Source organism: Centroberyx gerrardi, chromosome 15 (assembly GCF_048128805.1).
Source record: "Centroberyx gerrardi isolate f3 chromosome 15, fCenGer3.hap1.cur.20231027, whole genome shotgun sequence".
In the NCBI taxonomy this organism is placed as follows: domain Eukaryota; kingdom Metazoa; phylum Chordata; class Actinopteri; order Beryciformes; family Berycidae; genus Centroberyx; species Centroberyx gerrardi.
In genome coordinates, this window is record NC_136011.1 from 15,752,537 (window position 1) to 15,771,939 (window position 19,403).

Genomic DNA, 19,403 nt, shown 5'->3' on the forward strand with positions numbered 1-19,403 from the left:
GTTGTCTTCAGAAATATGCCATGGCCATATATAGCCATCCTGTTCATTCTGAAAATAGGATGTATATATTTGGTGAATGAATATCAGCTTGTTAAGCTTGTTAGCCAGCTGATTAGGGTGATGTTTGGTCAACACTACTCTCTCAAACCCTTAGCCCTTAGCTGGCTCTCAGCAGTGAATATACTGTAGTTTAATATTGTACTATATTCTATTGACATAGACAGACAGAAAAAGGCTGATACAGCATTTACAATACAACCATGCTGGAGCTGAAATTAAACACGATTAATACATTTCCTTTACGGCAAACTTGATTAATCACAACCTTCCTTGTTCCAGTTTTCAGAATGCACAGTATGCTAAAATGAACTTTCAAGGTACAAAATTAACATGCTTTGAAAATAAACTTTATTCACTTTTTTGAGGTTTCATACAACATGATGCTAATGCACACATAATTATGTACTGAAAGATATACATGTGTCATAGTGTCAAACCTGATCACAAAGGTTACATTCATTAATATGTTCTTATGTTAAAAAGCATAACAGGTGCATCTGAGAATAGAATACAATAAAATGTTATTTTTTTCTGCTACGTGCATCCACAAGTTACAATTTCTCTGTTATGAGAAATCTGCGAGACAGGGTTTGGAAAGAGAAAACTTAATGCATTTTAATGTTATGCAAACACAATATGATTAATATTTTGTTGCACACCTAAACAATGTCATTTCCCCAGTAAAGAGTGGCTTCTTACTCTGCCAGTTGCATAAAGTTTCCTCATGCCACCTTCCTGTGCAGTAAGTGACACATTCATCCCTGACTTCTGAGCAGGACAGCAGTGTTTTTACTTTATGTAAGCAAGGGACTTAAAAAGGAAAGCCGCGGGGCTCCAACTGGCTTATAACCAAATCCAATTCAGTCAAATCTTCTTACATCTCTCACCCATTTGCCAGGGACATATGTCTGAAATTTTGAAAGCACTACTTGCTAAATGAAAGCAAGAAGTAAGAGACTGCATAGTTATATTTGTCACTGAGCATAAAAAACTCTCTTGACAATATTCATATAATTTATAGGTCTATCGCATTATAGCCTAGTGTTAATATTCCAAAATTGTTCCGATTTTTGACAATTCCAACTGCGTCAAATTCACAGTATAAAATTGCTCTCTAGTAACATCTCTATTTTAATCTCATGATGCCCAAATCCAGTCTAATTGAGCTAAATATCCTTATTGCATATTAAATATAAATACATGTTATAATAAAATACAGATATATACTCTCCTTAATGACTGAAAGTTCCATTCAGTGCAGTATTTTATGTTACAAGAACTATATACAAGAATAATGCTAAATGATGGTATTCATAATAAGTATGTACTTGCTTTCAATTCAAATTGCGGTCTGTATCAGGAGTAAGAAGAGCTAAACACTACAGTATATAAAAATAATCAAATTTTTCACATTATGAATGGGATGGTTAAATAATTCCATGTTCTCTGCAATTCTTTCTCTCATGCATATACACATACTGTATAAAATACACATCCAGGCAAACATTCATAAGTGCTTCAGCGGCAGGTCTAGCAGATAGTACACGTCTTTGACTTCCCGCCTTCCTCAGCTGTTGAAAGAGGAACAAAAGAGAAAAGACAGTGAGAGAGGGAAGACAATGCAAGTACGGCATGAGCAGGAGAGATGTGGCAAGTTTCAGACAGCGGGACTCACCTTGGTCTCCACCTTCCAGCCTTTTCTTCTCATCTTCAATAGCCTTTATCTTGGCCTCATGCACGTCCGCCAGCGCTCTCCACTCTGCCCTGTTGTTGTTCAGCCCGGCAAACATGGGGTCGATCTCCTTGTGGAACCGAGCGAACTCCTGCAGACACACAGCAGATAAACACAAGCACACAGGTATGCACATGCACAGAGACACACAGATGCATGCAGATGCACACACACACGCAGACAAAGAAGGAAGGAGGGAGAGAAAGAGATTGTGTGAGAAGTTTCAAAGGAAATAAAGCAAGACAAATTTTTAAATCTGTGACCTTTCAACATGATTTCAACTGTATATTTTGGCTTACCTTGTACACAAAGGAGCAGACGAAATCAATGAAACCACACTGCATCTTGGGTAGCTCTTCAGCATGGTTTCTATCCATCATTGGCTGTGGAAGGAGCAGGAAATAATTATTAGGATTTTAAAAGGATTTGTGGAAATCACAACACACACCGTACAGGCAACATCTAAAATAATGGTTTTTAAGCTCTTACAATAGGCTGCTGATCAAGAACCGTCCTTTCCAGGTCTCCCTGCTCCCAAAATTCAGCCGCCACCATCAGAGCGACCTAGAACCAAGAGAACCGATGAGTGGCTGATGGTTTGTAATGAAGTAAGAGTGTGGAAAATCATCGGCCATACTAACAACTGAACAGACCTTGCTCTGAACCTCCCATGGCTTAGTAATGGCTGACAGATCACAAGCGGTCATCATCATTGCCCTGTGGAAGATACAACAGTATGCAAGGACATTTTGAATGGCAGATAGTGTAGTGCAGCAACCGGGAACGGTATATATGAATCCTTTAATTGGGCGCAGTCATCCGTTGTAAAGCCAGTGAAATGGTCAGATGACAAGACTATTTAAGTGGCTATGTCTCAAGGGGCTGATGAATTATGTATTTACATGATAATCTCCTTCCTGGTTGCATTGTTGGAGATGAAGCCGACCTTTTCCTTCTCATCTGCCATCGGTTCTACGGTTTCCACAATTTTCTGGAACATTGTCCTCTTCCTGAAAGACAAGGCACAAGGAAGTTGGTTCTTTGGTCTTTCCAAAGGTCTTTGAAGATCATGAATAAATAATGTGGGACATATCTCGCTCACAGCTAATGCAAACGTTTCTTACTTGAAATAGAGGGCCAGATCAGTGGCAATTATGCAGACTTCAAATAGATGCTGCACCGTCTCAAATTGACGCTTCTGAAGGTTCAGGAAGATGTTGAGGTCCTGTGGACGATAGCAGAAGAAAGACGCCGAAGGTTAGTCATCAGCGTACTTTAGGTCTCAGCAAGATCCCTGCCAAAAATCTGCTTACAGTAAATAAGAACAAAATTCACAAACAGCTTTTTTGTCTGTTTCAGCGCAAATGGCAAATATATAAAGCTTATAAGCAGAATATTAAAGGACCCACCTCATCCTCCATCAGGGTCTTACTGTACTGAAGATGATGCCGCTCCATAACTGAAGTGCTGTGGAGCTTTGCCAGCGGGGATGCACTCCTGCAAGAAAGAGTCACCAGGAAAAGCTCTACCTCAACATCACTTTTTCTCCCACAGCATATGTTTAGTTTTATTCAGGTTTAGTTAAATTCCCATCATTGAAATGTCATTAATTTAATCTAAAAATGACCAGGTGGACTCTTACTTTGTCTGGTAGAGATTGTTAGTGCCTCTGTGGTCGATATCATGGCAGAATCCGGCAGCAACCATGGCAAAGGCCTCAAGATCAGAGTAGTACTTCTTCAGTTTACCAGTCTGTTGAGGAACAGAGAAGAGAATCCCGCGTTATACATTAGTCCATTGACATAAATACATTTTGTATATTCTGCTCAAGCCCTGCACAAACAATTAACAAATACAAATAATAACAGGGCCCAAAGAGATATCTGACACACCATCAGCAGCGTGAACATGGTTTGGCCAACATTGAAGCCATGCCTCCAGTTGTGGTAGGTGATGTCACGGTATCCCTTGCGAACGGTGTACATCCACCTTGTCAGGATCTGAATGACAGAAGTGACAAAACAAAACAGAACTGTGATGATTCTTTGCATTGTCAGTTCAAAAGTGTAGATCATATGCAGAGCCTTGACTCACAACCCATGGGACCTCTGGTTACAAAGCCAATCATATCAGCCAGTGTAAAATGCATCATCACATTCAGCATATATCATTCCTCCATAGGTGCAAACAAAAATAACTGATTTTATCTTAAGTTCAGTGAAACCTTGCAGACAGCACTTCTAGAGAAATTGTTACCTTTTTTCTGGTCTGCCTGTCAATGCACTATATCTATATCTATATCTATATCTATATCTATATCTAAAACTATATCTGGTATATTACAGGTAGTGTTCTGCCCAAACAGGCAGACGTCAGGCAGAGTATGATGAATCCAGGCAGGTTTCCAAACTATACTGTACCTCGGCTGGGACTTTGAACTTCTCCACCACCCCCAGCTCGAAGAAGCAGCGGATGCCGCACTTGATGAGCTCGAACTCTGACAGGGGGAAGTCACTGAAGCGGAACTCCAGCAGCTCCACGTTCTTGGTCTCTGGGATGTTGGCCCTCTGCACAGTGGAAAAACAGACCAAACAGTCAGGATAGCTTCACTAACAAAATATGACTTTTTCTGTGACATATCCTGAGGTCATGTCCCTGTCCATAAGATAGAGGAGAGATTGTGTTATTATTCCCAAGTACACAAAATCTACATATCATTGATAACAGTATGGGTAGTAGCAATATAGTAAAGGATTAGGCTTATATCTTCACCAGAGCAACATCATCTTACCAACAGTTTGTACATCTCCTTCTGGTCACAGTCCTCCGGTGTGTTGCCAAGCTTCTCTTGAGTGTTCTGTAGGGAAATGAAAGTTAAAATGTAGCTCAATCTCTTAATCTGTTAAACTATGTCCAATAGAACATGCTTCATATACAGTGTATACATTTTGACAAGTTTTTCAATCTGGTTGAAATGATGTCAGTGACGCGGTGGGGCTTACGAGAACGGTCTGGACGTCACTCAGCGTGGCCTTGGTCTGGTACATGAGCATTTCCTGGGCCACATCTTTCCTCCACTCCGTCCTGTTCAGTTTGTCGTACGTGTCACAGTTCAGAGTGGACCAGCCCAGGAACTGGGTCAAGGCCTGGTGATGAGTACAAAACAGATGAATTAGATTCATCAACTTCAGGTAAATAATGTAATTTCACTTATTATCTAGTTCTACTATGGCTACCTGCAAAAGTTAATTATCATTATAATAACACTATCTAAATGAAAAAATACTGAGTGCATTATTGGAATAATATTGGTCAATGTAAAATTAAATTGTAAAATGAGACAGAAGTGAGTTGAGATAACTGTTCATACTTCTGTAATCTGTTCATCGTTCTCGTCGAATGGTTTGCCATCTTCCCTGTTGAAGAAAGTGGCAATGCCGACTATTTCTTCCTTTTTGTTGACGATAGGGAGGGAGAGGACATTCTTTATCTTCCATCCAGTCTCATCCACTGCCTCTTTCTGCCAAACATCAAGATTATTTTAGTCAACAAGTGTGCCGCATCTGTAAGACAAAATGCATTTAGTGCCAAGTGGTCAATTGTCACTCAAGAGTATCTCACCTGAAATGTGAAGTACTCATCTCCTGCAGCATTCATCATGTTGCAGATCTGGGAGAAGAAAATAAGGCATTGCACATGTTTGTAGACGAGTAGATCGATGTCACACAGTATTCAATTGCAGATCATTTATACAACTTTTGCACAAAATAGTGGAACAAAAGTGGAACTTACAAATCCATTCTCAGCCACGTATGTTGGCAGTCCACTGACCAGAGCCCAGTGGTCCACAGGAGGGCCGCTGTGAGAGCAGAGAGCAGTGTGTTACTGTACAACATCTCTCAATAGACTGCCAAGCATGCCTTCAAAAATTTAAAGTAAGGTTGCATCTCAAGGAAGAAGCCTACTTATACAGTATATCTGTCTGAAATGACTGGTTAAGCCATCAGTGTTACAGTGCCTCATGATACTTACGGGATAACTTTAATCTCCTCTTTGCCCTCCAACAGGTAATCAATAATCTTGTAGAAGTTGATTTCCTGAATGGAATAACATAAAAGAGCGTCTTTTTACATTTTTAAACGTTCACATATTAGTGTACTTTGTAGGAGAATGGCAATAATGTTACGATAACAATCCCAGCCATGGGCTTACTCTGCCATCAGGTGTCTTCGGGCCTTTGTATGCCTCCTGATCTCCTAGTTTGATCGCCCACTCATCAAAGAATTCCTGGTGAAGAAAAGGCCAAAATCATGACGACATGTACTGCATGAATATAAATGCACAAGTGTTGCACCACATGCAGCTGCAGATAAATTTCAGTCTCATGAAAATGTTGCTAGCATGTGTGGAACAACTTGTGAAATCTGCATGTAGCAACTAAGTACTGCCAGTATTATAGTTTAAATCTTTCCCTGATTTTGTGAAACGCACCTTGTCTTTGGTCATGTCCAAGAGTCCCACAGAGTACCTCTCACACTTGAGATATTGCCTCACTGTGTACAAAGCTTTGTGAAACTGTCTCTCGATATCCGTCAACTCCTCAAACACTTTGCTGGCTGACCACAGCATAACCTATGGTGAGGAAAAGAATCATTGCTTATGGTTTTGACTGAAGCCCCAGAAGTCTTTTATCATTCCATTTATTTCAGAAACAGATGAAGAAAATCAACAACTCGAATATTTTTGTGTGCTTTTTTTTTAGGCAAACCAGACCTGAGAAGTGGACGTTTTTATTGTTTTATTTACCTGGCTTCTCCTGGACTCTACATCCCACATGTAAGCAGTGTGGGCCTGGAGAACGACCACAGCGGCAAAGTTCACATATTTATTGAAGAGCTGGAGAAAATGAGGAAAAAAGCATATTGTTATTAGACACATTCACATTTTTCCTTTCAATATCAGTCATTTTCTAGGACAAATGTTTCTGGGAACACTTCATAGTGAACTGGATGACTCCTAGAGGAAATGTCACACAGTGGTCTATGAAGAATAAATAACCGTCTGAGATTCTCCTCCCTAACTGGATTATGAGTTGAACTGTCATAACGATGACCCAAATTACCAGGTCAAGCCTCTAAATATATGGGTCAGAGACAGGAAGCTTATGGGCTAAAGTTGGCAATTTCACTTTGCAAGTGAAGATAAGTATGTGACCTTTGTAAAGGGTCTGTCTCCATCTACTACTTTGACAATGCATGTAATCCTGTAACCATGATAAGGGCTAATTGCAGCCGAAACATGTTGGTTATAATATTAAAGTTTTGCCAAATTGTTCCCCAAGAGTAGCTGAGTTGTTTTCATTCCTTCTGTCCACTACCTCAACATCCAGTGGCACCCGATGCACTGACACCCTGCAACCTCAAAGCCATACTTTCAGTTTCTTAGTCCAGTCAAGTTCAGTCCCTGCACATGATTGTGTTTGTGAGTCATTTTTGGCAAAAACACAAATATAAATGCCAACTGGGTAGGACTAGCAACTATGCAAACCTGGCATAAAAAGAAGCACCCCGCCCACTCACCTCCTGATCACTCTTTGAGAATTCATTAGCACCTTGCTTGTTGAGTGCCATCACAACACCGATGGGCTCCTTTCCACTTAAAATGGGAGCAGTCATCATGCATTTGGTGGTATATTTGGTCTGCTTGTCCACAAAGTCACTGAAATGAGAGTCCTGAAAATAACAATGAAAAACCACAAGAGAATGGTTAAAGTTCATGCGTTAATACACTGACCACAAAGATCAATGAAGGTTCACAGCGTATGAAGAGCATCCTCAAAATTTGTTTCTCGTACAGATCAATACTCAGTTCATGCAAATGGATTAGTAGCACTATTGATGATGAGATATAATGGGATATATAATGGTCTGAATCATGAAAATGTGTGTTCCTTCATCAATATACATTCATCAGTAGACATGCTGTGGGCTGCACTGTACTGTATCTCTTCAGAGATGAGAGACCGTGTTTAGGGTTTACTGAGACAGAATTACAAGATGAATTCATGTTTACTCAAATGCCTCATCTCAAATACAGCATGGGATGCAATTACTGCAAGGGATACAACTTGGCCTTAACGCAACTGATGTTTCTTATCTCTACATGCACATTTTGTTTGACCATATACTGGAGCTAAACAAGTGATTTTCTTTCTAACCTAACTGTTGTGGTACTTGTATTGTTGATTAATTTCTAAACTTAGTATTAAATGATCATCTCATTCAATTTCACATTGACATTAGCTCACCTTCTTCACATCAACGATATTCTGAGGCTTCTTGGAGTGTGCCGTCCACCCAACAATTCCCATGTCAGTGGGAAACACAATCTCTATATTGGGGTTCACTAGATTTTTGTCAAACGGACTGGTGGGCGTTATATCAAAGAGGACAGTGGACAGCTCAGGTGTGCCGTTCCGGGACCTGCAGGCAAAGTAGCTGCAGCGGTCAGCCTGGATCAGCAGAGCAATCCTCTGGAGAACTTTGTGCAATGCTTTTTCCATCGGGTTGGTGCCCTGCAGCTCCTTGACAAGCTCAAACATGAACTCAGCCTCCTGGATGGAAGTGACATCCTTGTAAGAGGCCGGGTCTTTCACCTGGACCTGGTTATTGAAGGCAGCAGTGATCACATCTGCCTTGACTTTCTTTTCATAGTACTCCTTAGCAAACTGCGGGTTGTTGTCAAGGAACTTCTCAACACTGTCTTTGTCTGCCATTTTGTCCAAGTTTGTATAAATGATCCCTTCTCTAGCTGCTCAGAGATGCGCTCCTCAGAAGGGTCCAGTTGGATGGAGGAACAGCAGAGCAGTGAAAGTGGTTTCCAGAAGATGTGCCGGTGCAGAGCCTACTGAAGCATCTCCCAGTCTCTTCTATGAGCACAGGACCAAAGCTCCAGCTCCAACCTACTCCCCAGTAACAGAAGGTAGAGAGTGGCTTACTGGGTAAGGGGATCCCATGGGGAACTAATGACTGTGACGCAAGAGTCATAAACCCCTGAGCTTTCTTAACTTGTAAATCCAGCCGCTTGTCATTTTAGTTGGGCCAATCCCATCACAGGCTGAGTTATGGCAATTATGACCTGCGGTGTGGTAGAGGGCAGGAGGCAAGAAGTCAAGACTGCACTTACACCTTGGGATTTCCTGAAGCTATGTATAAAAACCTGATAACATATTGGGCTCATTAGCATTCATATTTTGCAAATGTGCAGTATATACTACTTTGGCAAAGAAGTATTCACAATATGACTGATTCATGTGGTGTAGGAGGATAAGGATAATACCATAATAATAATACCAGGCAAAGAAGGTCAGGGGAGGCATAGCCTACATGATAAAAGCTGTGTTTAAGTGTCTTATTGAGTCTGAGAGGCTTTGTATGAGGGTGAGCAACCTGATCGGACAGAATAGCAGAGAGACCCTCGTACAGCTGGAACAAGACGAAGTTCAGGTGCAGGGGAATTCGGAGTCAGGAGGGCTACAGAGACAGAGAGCAGCATTTGAAAAGCACATGTTCAGCATCAGTAAGTGAGAAAACAAGGGGACAGCGGCACGCCGGACAACCACAGAGGCAATCTAATGAGATAGTGACTCTGGACCGCCTGAAGTGACTGTACTCCAGTTGGACAGAAGGACAACTCAGCACGACTTCTGGTGGGCGACAATATTGTGGTCTAATTTTAGAATTTATCTGAAGGCACTGCTCCAGAACAAGATGCATGTTTACCTCATGGGTTTGGCCTTGCTGGGCCGTTGTCTAGCTACGTACAGTATCCCCATGAACAACAGTAAAGGATTGTTAATCGCTGCTTGGGGTTTAATGCCTCTTGTTGGCAAGCAGACTGCCATTTGTTGCTGAGATCAGATTACTCAGGAGAGATAAACATGACCTTCCATGCCAGATGATCATGACACAAAAATATTGTCTTTTCATAAAGATGCTCTGAGTTGCATCACGATATATGCCACTAGAAACAGCACTAGAGCTCTACACACCTAGACAAAGATCTTTATATATTTCATGTTATCTTTATTATTAGATGTTTTTGAAGTCATTGCTGCTGTCAACTGCTGCTGTTCTACCACAACAGACACTGCACACAAAATGTATTACCTTGCACTGCAAGGGAAGATCCATTTTTATTGGGTGAAAATTAAAATATTGAACATCACAAAATAGCTGAATGGCTCATGACAAAATTATCTAACTTTGCAGTGTTAGCTGTTTCAGAAGTCCCTCATGCTCTGTACTTTACTACATTACGTCAGATTGAAATAGTCATCTGGGTTGTTCTTTTCCATGGACAGAGGAGGCACAAAGATAGTTAGAGGAACAAAGTTTGTGGTTGACATTACACCTGTGATAGTCATGGCTGTCTCTCTTGTGTATGACGATTGGCACGCTTCAATGGCGCTACAACAGAGCCGCAGCAGAGCCTGCGCCAGCCGTTCTTGAACTGGCAGACAGAGTAGAGGATGGGGTTGAGGGCTGAGTTGGCCAGGGTGAACGTTACCACCCAGAAGAACATGGTGGAGGAGACGTACAGGTGACCGTGGAAGTTCCTGGCCAGGATGAGGAAGGTGATGATGAAAATGGGGCTCCACATGATGAGGAAAGACAGCATGAGGACCAACAGTGTGCGGAAGAGCTTCATGTCCTGGCGGGAGACGGGATACTCAGGAGACTCTCCTAATGGGGACTGACTGTCTCTGGGCCACAGCCTTCGCCTACAACTTTTAGTAATCTGGAAGATGAGAGAAGAGGAGAGATGGTTATCATTAATTTAATGTCATCACCTTTTTATTCATGATAATACAAATGCATTAATCTTGCATGATACTAGCACTCCATTGTGACATTGATGTGATATGATGAGGACAAGAGAAAGGGTAATATGATGTAACCATCTCCTTTGCTTAATGGATCCACATATGGAGCATGAAGCCCTTTTTGTTTGTCTCCAGCATGTCTTAAACATTCATAAAATGAACTATGAACTATAGAATCGATTTGCGGCTTCTCAGCACAGGCAAATCATTTTCCATTATCTGTAGCGCTTTAACGTTGAAATCCGCAGCGGTTGCACATTAAATGCAATATTTACAGATGATTGTGTTAAGCCCTAAGCACACACACAGTTACTATTTTCAGCTTCAGTAATCAATACAGAACATGCAAACGCTCTGCAGCCTTTGTTCCACCAATGACACAGGAGTGATTATCATTTCGCCAAGGTACAGAGAGAAATATCAGTAAATGAACAAGCATCAGCTGGCATTAATTGTCAAATGAATGATTAACACAGGTTTCTTCGTGCCAACCGGGGCGAAACGTGACTGTCCCATGAACTGTCCCTTCCTTGCCTCACAAATTATGGCGTCTTTGTCAGTCAAACAGCTCAGTAATCCCACCTGTAATATTTTGCTGTAACTGATCACAATGATGAGTCCTGGGAGGAGGAAGCACAGGGCAGTGAAGGCTACGTTCCACACAATCTCCCCGGTCGCATCAGGCCACATGAGAGTGCAGATGTGCACATTATCCTGTGGAAAAATCATAGAAAAACAGTGAAACAGTACATTAACGGCAGGGGGGCTGAGCTTTCCATCCATCCATCCATCCATCCATACCTGGTCTGGGAAATCCACTTCCATCACAGTGAAGAAGAGACGGAGCGGTATGCAGGTGAGTGCAGAAAAGGCCCAGATGAAGGTGAGGGTGATGCACACGGTCCTGAGGTTGAGAGTGGGGATGGTCTGCAGCCGGAGGATAGCCTGCACCCTCTCCACACTGATGGAGGCCAGGGTAGTGATGGTGACACAGCCGCTCATACAGATGACATACAGCACGGTGTGACAGGCCGTATATCCCAGCGTCCAGGACACGGTCCACCGCACCGCCACAATCAGCGGGATCATGCTGACAAACAGCAGGTCGGCCACAAAGAGGTTGAGGGTCAGGATTGTCTTGTTGGCCAGCAGTTTGCGTTCCCAGGTTACCAGGGCTGCAGCTCCCGCATTCGCTGCCACGGAGACCAGGAAGACAGCGGTGATAGCCAGGGTCTCCACAGTAGTCTTGGCGACATGATCTGAGTGGTGCAGCTCCGAGAAGAAGGTAAAGTAGGAGAAATTTCTCAAGTGGAGAAAGTGGGTGTGAGGGTAAACATCCATGTAGCCTGAAGGGGGTCTTTGGATTCAAGATACTCACTGAATACACTGCTGACTATACTGCCAACGTGGATGATGCCTTCTGGGGAGAAAGTGTAGGGGGAAAGAAATCCATAAAGCATAATGAGGTACAGGGGAAGGAGGAGAAGGGAGGAGGAGGGGGGGGGAGGCGGTGCACTAGCCTTTCTGATGCTGTGTTTGCTCCAGCTGCTGCCTGGATAACAGCTCAGAGAAGACGGCTTTATTACACCATGACAGCAAGTGAAAAGAACACAAGGAACAGGCAGAGGTCAAACATAGTGAGATGCTTTTTGTCTCCTGTGCAGTTAAAGCTTCAGTCTTTGTTCTGTGCTACTGCACTGTCATGTTTTTTTTTTTTTTTAAGATTTCTACCCCCTCTAATATTTATTTTATGTAACCCATTTTTTGCATTATTCCAACAGTACAACAGTATAAAACAGAAGTAGACTTCGGCATGGAGGAATTCAGATTCTTTGCCTAAGGTCACATTTTCTTCTTTTTGTTCCCCCAAATCTATTTTATTCCATGTAACCGTTTTTGCATTGTTCCTAAAGTATGAAACACAGCTAGACTCATACACTGAGGAGTGCGAATCCTATTTCTCTACATTTACAATTACAACTACGGTTTGCTGTTTAGCGGGATTGACACATCCCTGTAGGTTAATCCAAATTCTAATCCTCATTCAGTGCAGTTGGTGAGCAGTGGTGCTGTGTAAATGGCAAATTGGCTCCAGTGATCTAATTAGTTAAACACCACTTTTATTTACCTTTAACACTAGGCTGTGAATCAGATTACCGGGTTTACTCCCTGACCAGCAGTAATTGATCAGTGGCTGTTGTAAAGACAGGCATTTCATTCTGCTCACCCCCTGCAGTGAAAGGTTGAAAAATGTTTGAGAAGTAGAGGGCTTTAACTAACAACTCAATGAAAAATTTATAGTCAGTAACTGTTAGGACTTGGTAGCCTAAATGTTAGTGATATATTTTTATTGACTGGGACTGTTTTACAAATTAGCAAATGCATGGTAATTGCACCAACTGATATACTGCAGTAGTTTGTCAATAACGTAGTTACACACCTCCTCCTGTCTCCTACAGTATTTATAGGTCTGCCGTTGATTAAAGGAGAAACACCCTCTCGGTTCAGTCTGCCTCTCAGACAGGCTAAGCTCATATTCTAACTTTCCATGAAGACGTGTCCTTATATGAAAAGTTCCTGAAAGGTAAGACGTGTCTAAACCATATTACCATCTTTTTCTAACGCTGTTAGCCTATAGGTTAACCCTCTGTGTCACGTTCCCTTTCAAAGCCTGCAGTCACCGCAGAGACCTCTGACTTCCCATATTGTCGGCTAGCAATACTAATCCTCTGCCTTAAATAGTATGGGACAGGGATTAACTTACACAATCTGTTTTGAGCTATTGATCTGGTTTGAACAGTGTGAGGCCTGGGTGGGGGACAAGGACCAACAGCATCCAGACACGATCTGACAAAGACAGTATCACACAGAATTATTTATTTGAAAAATGTACCTATACAAAAAATCTGCTATCTGCCATTAGAACAAGGAAGTGTTTTTAAAACATACATTGAATAACATATAAATGTTTTAAACATGTTAGTTGATTTATCGTTGACTAAATAAAGAACATAAAAACAAATATGGATAAAAACCAATCCATATAATGAGAACAGATGTAGAACTGAACTGTCTAGGCTCTGCTCAGTCTAGACAGTGATCTAGGTGGGCCAGCAGTTCTCGGTACTGGCTGGTGGGATACTGGGCCCGGCAGCCGGGACACTCCTGAAAGCTTTCATCCAGCAAGCTGATGCGAGGGGGGGATGTCACGCTGACTCTGGGGGGCTTGGAGGGGGGGTGTCTGTTGTCAGAACTAGCCTCATACGAGCTGGGATCCTGCTGGTCTCTCTAACACGCATGGAATCAACCATCACATACAGTAACACAACTCTGGGTAACTGAATCAGCTTTTTCCAGTACTTTCTATAATACTGTATGTATTATAATGTACTATCATGATACTGTATGTATGTAATGTTACTGTAATGTATCCAGCAAAACCTAAATTCTATCACTGAGAAAGTTGTTACATAATAATTGTGTCAATGCCCACTGCTCTATCCATACCAACCTTTGACAGTTTTGCCACATTGTCTTTACTTTTGCGCCACTCCTTGAGAACTTTATACAGCTGCTTTTGTAAATACAAACAATCTTGCCTCTCATCTTCAAGGTCTTGAGAAGATATCTGGATCTAGAATTCACAAAGTTACCATTACAATTAAGCCTATAATATAGTATAGGTGTATAGATCACATTGTTCTAAATATAAAGAATTATCCCCTTTGTTTGTGTAAGGGCTGATTTTTTTTTAAATTTCCTTTACATGGAAAGCAGGGAGGCTTTGTAAAGTTTAAATGAAGTGTGGCACGCCTGTTCCTGTGGATGAGCCAGGCTCAGACTCATAAAGAGGAGCAGACTGACAGACAGAAGCTGCTGATCCTTATCAAAGTGGAATTAATCTGTGGTAACTTTAAAAGAGTGGATGGATTAGTGCAACCCCAGGTTTCTAGTTAATACCAAGGGTTTATTCAATTAAGTCTAATTGAGGACGAGGAACAAGACTTAGTGGATTGATACAAAGCATTGTGGCCATACCTGTTGCTCCAGGACTGTAATCTTTTTCTGGTCCTCATCATGATTTAACACAGACTTTTGAAGGAGATTCACCTTAGAGGAGAAAAAATCAGGGTTTTGGGTTTCTGCAATAAAAAAACAGTAGTGGCTGCCTTGCCCTCATATGCTGGCAGTGAGTGTTTCAATCACTGAACAAAAGATCCTACAACATTGTACCTGCAGTAGGAGCTCAGCCGACCTGCGTTTCTCCTCATCCAGTCTGCCCTCGAGGTCCTTGGCCTCGGCCCTCAGCCTCCTCTCTCTGTTCCCAGAGAAATTCTTCTCTTCCTGTGCACTCTTCCTCCTGCTCAGCCTCTCAGTTTGCAGCTGCTGCTTCAGCTCATCCACCTCTCTCTCCATTTCCTCACACCTACACATCCATCGCTCTGTCATGCAGCTGGCCAGCACCCTAGCCTTCTCAAACTTTCATGAGGACCCTATTTGGTACTTTTAAGCAGCAGACATACCAGTTTTAGGTTGTTGTTACCCACCTCCATTGCATGTCACTCTGGTCATGGCGGGCTGTGTCGGCCTGCTCCCTTAGCACCTCCAGCTGGTTCTTGGCTTGAAACAACATATTGTCATAGTGCTCCTGCATCTGGATTATCTTCTCCCTCTCTGTAATGACAGAAGCAGGGTGGAAAAGAAATTAATCAGGGAAAATAGAAAGGAGGAAGAAGAAGAGGACGTTACACATTCAGATCAAAGATGTTAAATACAGCATGATATATGTATGCATAACGTGGCAATATAACAAATAATTTGAAATTGAGGTGTGAGGCCACAGAGTCTGATCAGAGGACTACTCTAGAGGGATTTTGATTTCTTGGAAGCCTTGTTGTGACAGTTTGTTGTCCCTTGTTAGCAGATGTCCCAGTGGTGAGTGTCCACTGCCCACTGTCCCTGTGGCTCACCATCTGAATGGTCCTCATTGTGCTGCTGTGAGAGGGCCTGATTGGCTTCGTTCAGCTGCTGCTCCTGCCATGACATTCTGTCCAGAATTGCCCTCACATAGGCCTCTCTCTTCTGGTCGTACGCCAGCCACTGCCTGTTCTTCTCCAAGGCCTCGGGGAATTGAATAAGGGAGTGAGAAGCACATAATGGGGAAAGACAGAAAGACAGCCGCACCAGGGGGATGGCTCCACAGCACAGACGCTCAGCAAGACACATATACATAGGCACACATCTTCACTTAGAAACAAACGCACACCCACAAAGCAAGAAGTAAAAAGTAACTAGGGTAATTCAAAATCATCTCATTGAAAGCTGGATTAGGCAAAGAAGTGTGTCCTAATAATAATAGACCAAAACTAATTGAAGAGAACTTTTCCAGCTGTGTAGCAACCATACTTACATCTGTGAGGTGATTGTTGAGCACTGTTACCGTGTCTGAACTGCAGTCCTATAACACAACAGGAAAATACAGTACAGCTTTATACAGTATGAACAACCCAGTTGCCCAAATCCCCCAATTGCAATAATCAATTGTCCAAACGAATATCCAAATGAGGCCCAAAAGTTACAGTAGGTTTAGACTCTCATATGGTCTAGTGATATGACCTGTGACTGTAACGTCACTGTGATGGCCTTGTCACACAGAGCGCTCTGTATGAGGAACTGTACTTTTTAAGGAGAACAATATTCTTCCTCTAAATGGCCTCTCACCAGTTCAAGTGGGTGTTAGAGAAGACTGCCACTTCAAAACAATTGCTGCCACCTAGTGTTGTAAACACTGAAGTTGGTAAGGGAGGAGCTCAATAAACCATACTCAGTAAGCAAGACTGCAATCACTATTCTGCACAATAACCCACATAAGAATTAAGCCCTATTATACCTGCTGCCCTGCATCTCTGCTCTCCAGATACTGACACCTAGCCGTGATGGTCGCCAACTTGTTCTTGACTTCTTCTGTCTCAGTCTGGAGGAAGTGGATATGTTCCTCGTGCCGCTCCTTCTCCTTCTCCTCAACATAGAAGTCAATCTGCTCCCCTCCTTTCACACTCAGCTGCTTCCACAGCGAAGCTATCTCCTCATCTTTGGCCATCAGTTGCTGAGAGTTCTTCTCTCTTATTGTTTCAAGAGAGAGGATTCTCTGCCAGCAAACATAGAGAAAATGGTGGTTTCACTAAAAGCCCGGCTACGAACAAACAAATATTTTATAGTACTGTGACAGACAATGTCATTAGGTGGAGGCTAGTTGACTTATGCTGGGTGAATAACAGAGTAATAGCATACATTATTTAACTGATGCCTAACCTTACCTCTAGTAGCTTATTTTCACAATCCAATGCTTCTTTCGTTTGACGAGACAACTCCTCCAGTGTTTTCTTCAGATAGGAATTCTCGTTCCTCAGATTGATGACATCCATGTCAGACTGTTTGGCACAGCGCAGCCTGCAGAAAATATTGTCCTTATTTTTGGATGATGCCATCTCTGTTACCTGTAGTAAACCACAAGAGACCCACAATAGAATGCATTTTAAATGTACTTCAGAATATATTATATGTGTTTAAATTATACATAAAATGGCCAAAACATATATTTGTATTTGTACTATTTGTATGCCGTTCACTTGAAATATATTTTGGATGGCCAAAATATATTTTGAATATACTTGCAGTATGTTAGCAAAAGAATGTATTACCAGTGTCATCTACATGTAACTATATATGTTCATCTGTTTGTATTTCTACATGTTTTGGGCCATTTTTATATATTTGGAAACACAGACCTATCACTAAACCTATTATGAGCAGGTTCTTCAGTGTTCTTCATGGTATTTCCAATTTGTTGTAAATAGTCATATTTAGTTAAAATCAGTCTATGACATTTAATTTTTATTGAATTTTACTTATATTTTATTTTGCATTATTTATTTTATATTATGTATTTCCTTTTTGGAGTTTATTTTCATAACTACGTCTATTTTTTGAAGACACTCTCTGTCTTGTCACACACTGACTCTGTTCATAGAAAATAAAATTTAAGATTAGGCCTGCTTTGATCATTGGCCTAAATGTCATGATTTGCTTTCTTTGGCCCTAGAATGCAGGAAATGTATTTTAACGCGGCATGAGAATGGAAAAGCTCCACCTTATGGGGGTCTCCATAAACATCCCCACCTTGAGCACCACTATTAAACATTTCTGAAGAGAACCCTGATGAGGTATATGTAAAATGTGTTGTTTTGTTTTGGGGTTTTTTGCAGTAGGGGGAAAACGTTAAACCTAGGTTACATGTAAGTTAACTCAGTTGCCTATCAAGCTCCATACAAACTATGTGTCTGTTAGCAGAGAAAGACTGATGTTGGTGTCTGTTGATGCAGGGGCCAGTTACATAAAGATAGACCTAGTCTTAGACTTAAATGTGACCTTAAGTCAAACTTGCTATAGACACTTATATTTACCCGTTCCTACTACTTCTTGATTGTTGTAAATCTCCAATGAGTTGTTTCTGTCTCTAAAGACTCGCTCTATTCTTCAGGCTCTTTCCAAAAACCAAAGATTTGCCATCTTGTATGAAATAGCTTCAGTATTTAAACTTCCCACTCTTGACAGTTAGGCCGACTCGTTGCCATAACAACAAAGTTCTTAACTTAGCCAGGGGGAAGGTGGCTATCTTTCCTAACAACCTCAAAATAAGTCAGTCGTAATATTTAAGTAACAGACAGTCTTAATTAGCCTAGTCCAACCTGAGCATCTAAGACCAGTCTAAGGCTTAGACTAGTCTTAAACTAGCTTTATGCAACTGGCCCCAGGAGGCAAACTGAAGCTCAAGCTAGCTAACGCCAGGTAGCTAAGTTAGCTAACGTAAAACAAAGTTACAGGTGTAAGTGTGCATTACAGGTAAATTACTTACAGTAAGTCTGAACCTTCGTTGAGTATTAAGCAATAACATTAGCATATAGACTTCTTAAACTACTACAACATTATTGTTTCAGCGTCCAGTGTCATAACTCATATTTCCCTCCGGAGGGCAGCTGTCGGGTACCACACAGTACTTGGTGCTGCCTTCAATTGCCCCTCGTAAGCTCCCGCTTCCCATGGTGAAAGGCGTAAATACAATGTAGCAGAAATGATAACAACATGGACCCTGGGCCAAAATTTTTTTTTTTTTTTTGGTGACTGGTTGTGACTTGGTTACTTTAGAAATCAAGGGACACATGACTACTTTGTGCTGTAGCCACAGAAAAAACATTGATATTTTAGTTAATTCACTAGCCAAAATGTGTATTGTATACAACAAGTGTCACGGCTTCCATGCTCTCCCCCTGCTAAACGTAGCATCACGGATATTATAGCAAAATACGACTTTCTCAGTCATATTTACAACCTTGCTGGGTCGTTCATATGCGGTCATTTTGTAATTTAGATATTTCCGACAGCACGGGAAGGAAGCATTATTCCCATCACCATTGGGAGGCGCTACAGTAAAGGAGACCGAAATTGAGCTAAATCTGAAGCCCCCACTACTTTGTCTGGATGGTGAATAACCTACTGTTTGCCACAGTTACATCAAGCAAAACTGAGTCATAATATAAATCAGGTTAAAAAGGTAAGTAGACTAGATAGGCTACCCCATACCATTCACCTTTGTCCTTTTCTAGCTTATCATACCACCTCACCCGGGCTAGCCTGTTGCATGTCTCTGACTCATGTTGGAGAGGCTGC

At 41.7% G+C, this 19,403-nt stretch overlaps 3 protein-coding genes across 4 annotated transcripts; all 3 read right to left on the reverse strand.

The window, feature by feature from the left end:
• Positions 1-1,590: 1,590 nt before the first annotated feature.
• LOC139918730 (cone cGMP-specific 3',5'-cyclic phosphodiesterase subunit alpha'-like) lies at positions 1,591-8,567 on the reverse strand. Its single transcript, XM_071908166.2, has 22 exons — positions 8,100-8,567; positions 7,372-7,524; positions 6,599-6,688; positions 6,284-6,424; positions 6,005-6,079; positions 5,825-5,889; positions 5,585-5,651; positions 5,414-5,461; positions 5,163-5,312; positions 4,795-4,938; positions 4,584-4,649; positions 4,213-4,359; positions 3,685-3,792; positions 3,435-3,544; positions 3,202-3,289; positions 2,917-3,017; positions 2,695-2,802; positions 2,446-2,509; positions 2,282-2,356; positions 2,092-2,175; positions 1,724-1,883; positions 1,591-1,631 (listed from the first exon to the last, which is right to left on the reverse strand). The coding sequence occupies exons 1-22, from the start codon at positions 8,565-8,567 to the stop codon at positions 1,591-1,593; spliced, it is 2,553 nt and encodes an 850-aa protein (XP_071764267.1).
• Positions 8,568-9,999: 1,432 nt separating this feature from the next.
• Positions 10,000-12,052, reverse strand: LOC139918732 (free fatty acid receptor 4-like). Its single transcript, XM_071908167.2, has 3 exons — positions 11,478-12,052; positions 11,259-11,390; positions 10,000-10,591 (listed from the first exon to the last, which is right to left on the reverse strand). Exons 1-3 carry the CDS (start codon positions 12,015-12,017, stop codon positions 10,214-10,216), a joined length of 1,050 nt encoding a protein of 349 aa, XP_071764268.2. The 5' UTR covers positions 12,018-12,052; the 3' UTR covers positions 10,000-10,213.
• Positions 12,053-13,664: 1,612 nt separating this feature from the next.
• Positions 13,665-18,718, reverse strand: LOC139918752 (centrosomal protein of 55 kDa-like). 2 transcript variants are annotated; one of them, XM_071908197.2, is made up of 10 exons: positions 18,592-18,718; positions 16,994-17,173; positions 16,567-16,824; positions 16,087-16,134; positions 15,647-15,797; positions 15,224-15,350; positions 14,910-15,102; positions 14,715-14,786; positions 14,188-14,310; positions 13,665-13,964 (listed from the first exon to the last, which is right to left on the reverse strand). In XM_071908197.2, the coding sequence occupies exons 1-10, from the start codon at positions 18,634-18,636 to the stop codon at positions 13,761-13,763; spliced, it is 1,401 nt and encodes a 466-aa protein (XP_071764298.2). In that variant the 5' UTR covers positions 18,637-18,718; the 3' UTR covers positions 13,665-13,760. The 2 variants fall into 2 exon arrangements, with proteins under 2 accessions (XP_071764298.2, XP_078145006.1); XM_078288880.1 differs by lacking the exon at positions 14,188-14,310.
• Between the last annotated feature and the right edge of the window lie 685 nt (positions 18,719-19,403).

Excerpts from the sequence above, each read along its gene's own strand:
- LOC139918730 (XM_071908166.2), bottom strand. The coding sequence starts at position 8,567 with ATGGCAGACAAAGACAGTGTTGAGAAGTTCCTTGACAACAACCCGCAG. Across the intron at positions 4,360-4,583 it reads AGGAGATGTACAAACTGTTG|AGGGCCAACATCCCAGAGAC; the intron begins GTAAGATGATGT and ends TCCACTGTGCAG. Across the intron at positions 2,176-2,281 it reads TTCTTGATCAGCAGCCTATT|CCAATGATGGATAGAAACCA; the intron begins GTAAGAGCTTAA and ends CTCCTTCCACAG.
- LOC139918732 (XM_071908167.2), bottom strand. The coding sequence starts at position 12,017 with ATGGATGTTTACCCTCACACCCACTTTCTCCACTTGAGAAATTTCTCC. Across the intron at positions 11,391-11,477 it reads AAGTGGATTTCCCAGACCAG|GATAATGTGCACATCTGCAC; the intron begins GTATGGATGGAT and ends ATTTTTCCACAG. Across the intron at positions 10,592-11,258 it reads GTTACAGCAAAATATTACAG|ATTACTAAAAGTTGTAGGCG; the intron begins GTGGGATTACTG and ends CTCATCTTCCAG.
- LOC139918752 (XM_071908197.2), bottom strand. The coding sequence starts at position 18,636 with ATGCTAATGTTATTGCTTAATACTCAACGAAGGTTCAGACTTACT. Across the intron at positions 14,311-14,714 it reads TTACAGTCCTGGAGCAACAG|ATCCAGATATCTTCTCAAGA; the intron begins GTATGGCCACAA and ends TGTGAATTCTAG. Across the intron at positions 13,965-14,187 it reads ATGTGGCAAAACTGTCAAAG|AGAGACCAGCAGGATCCCAG; the intron begins GTTGGTATGGAT and ends CATGCGTGTTAG.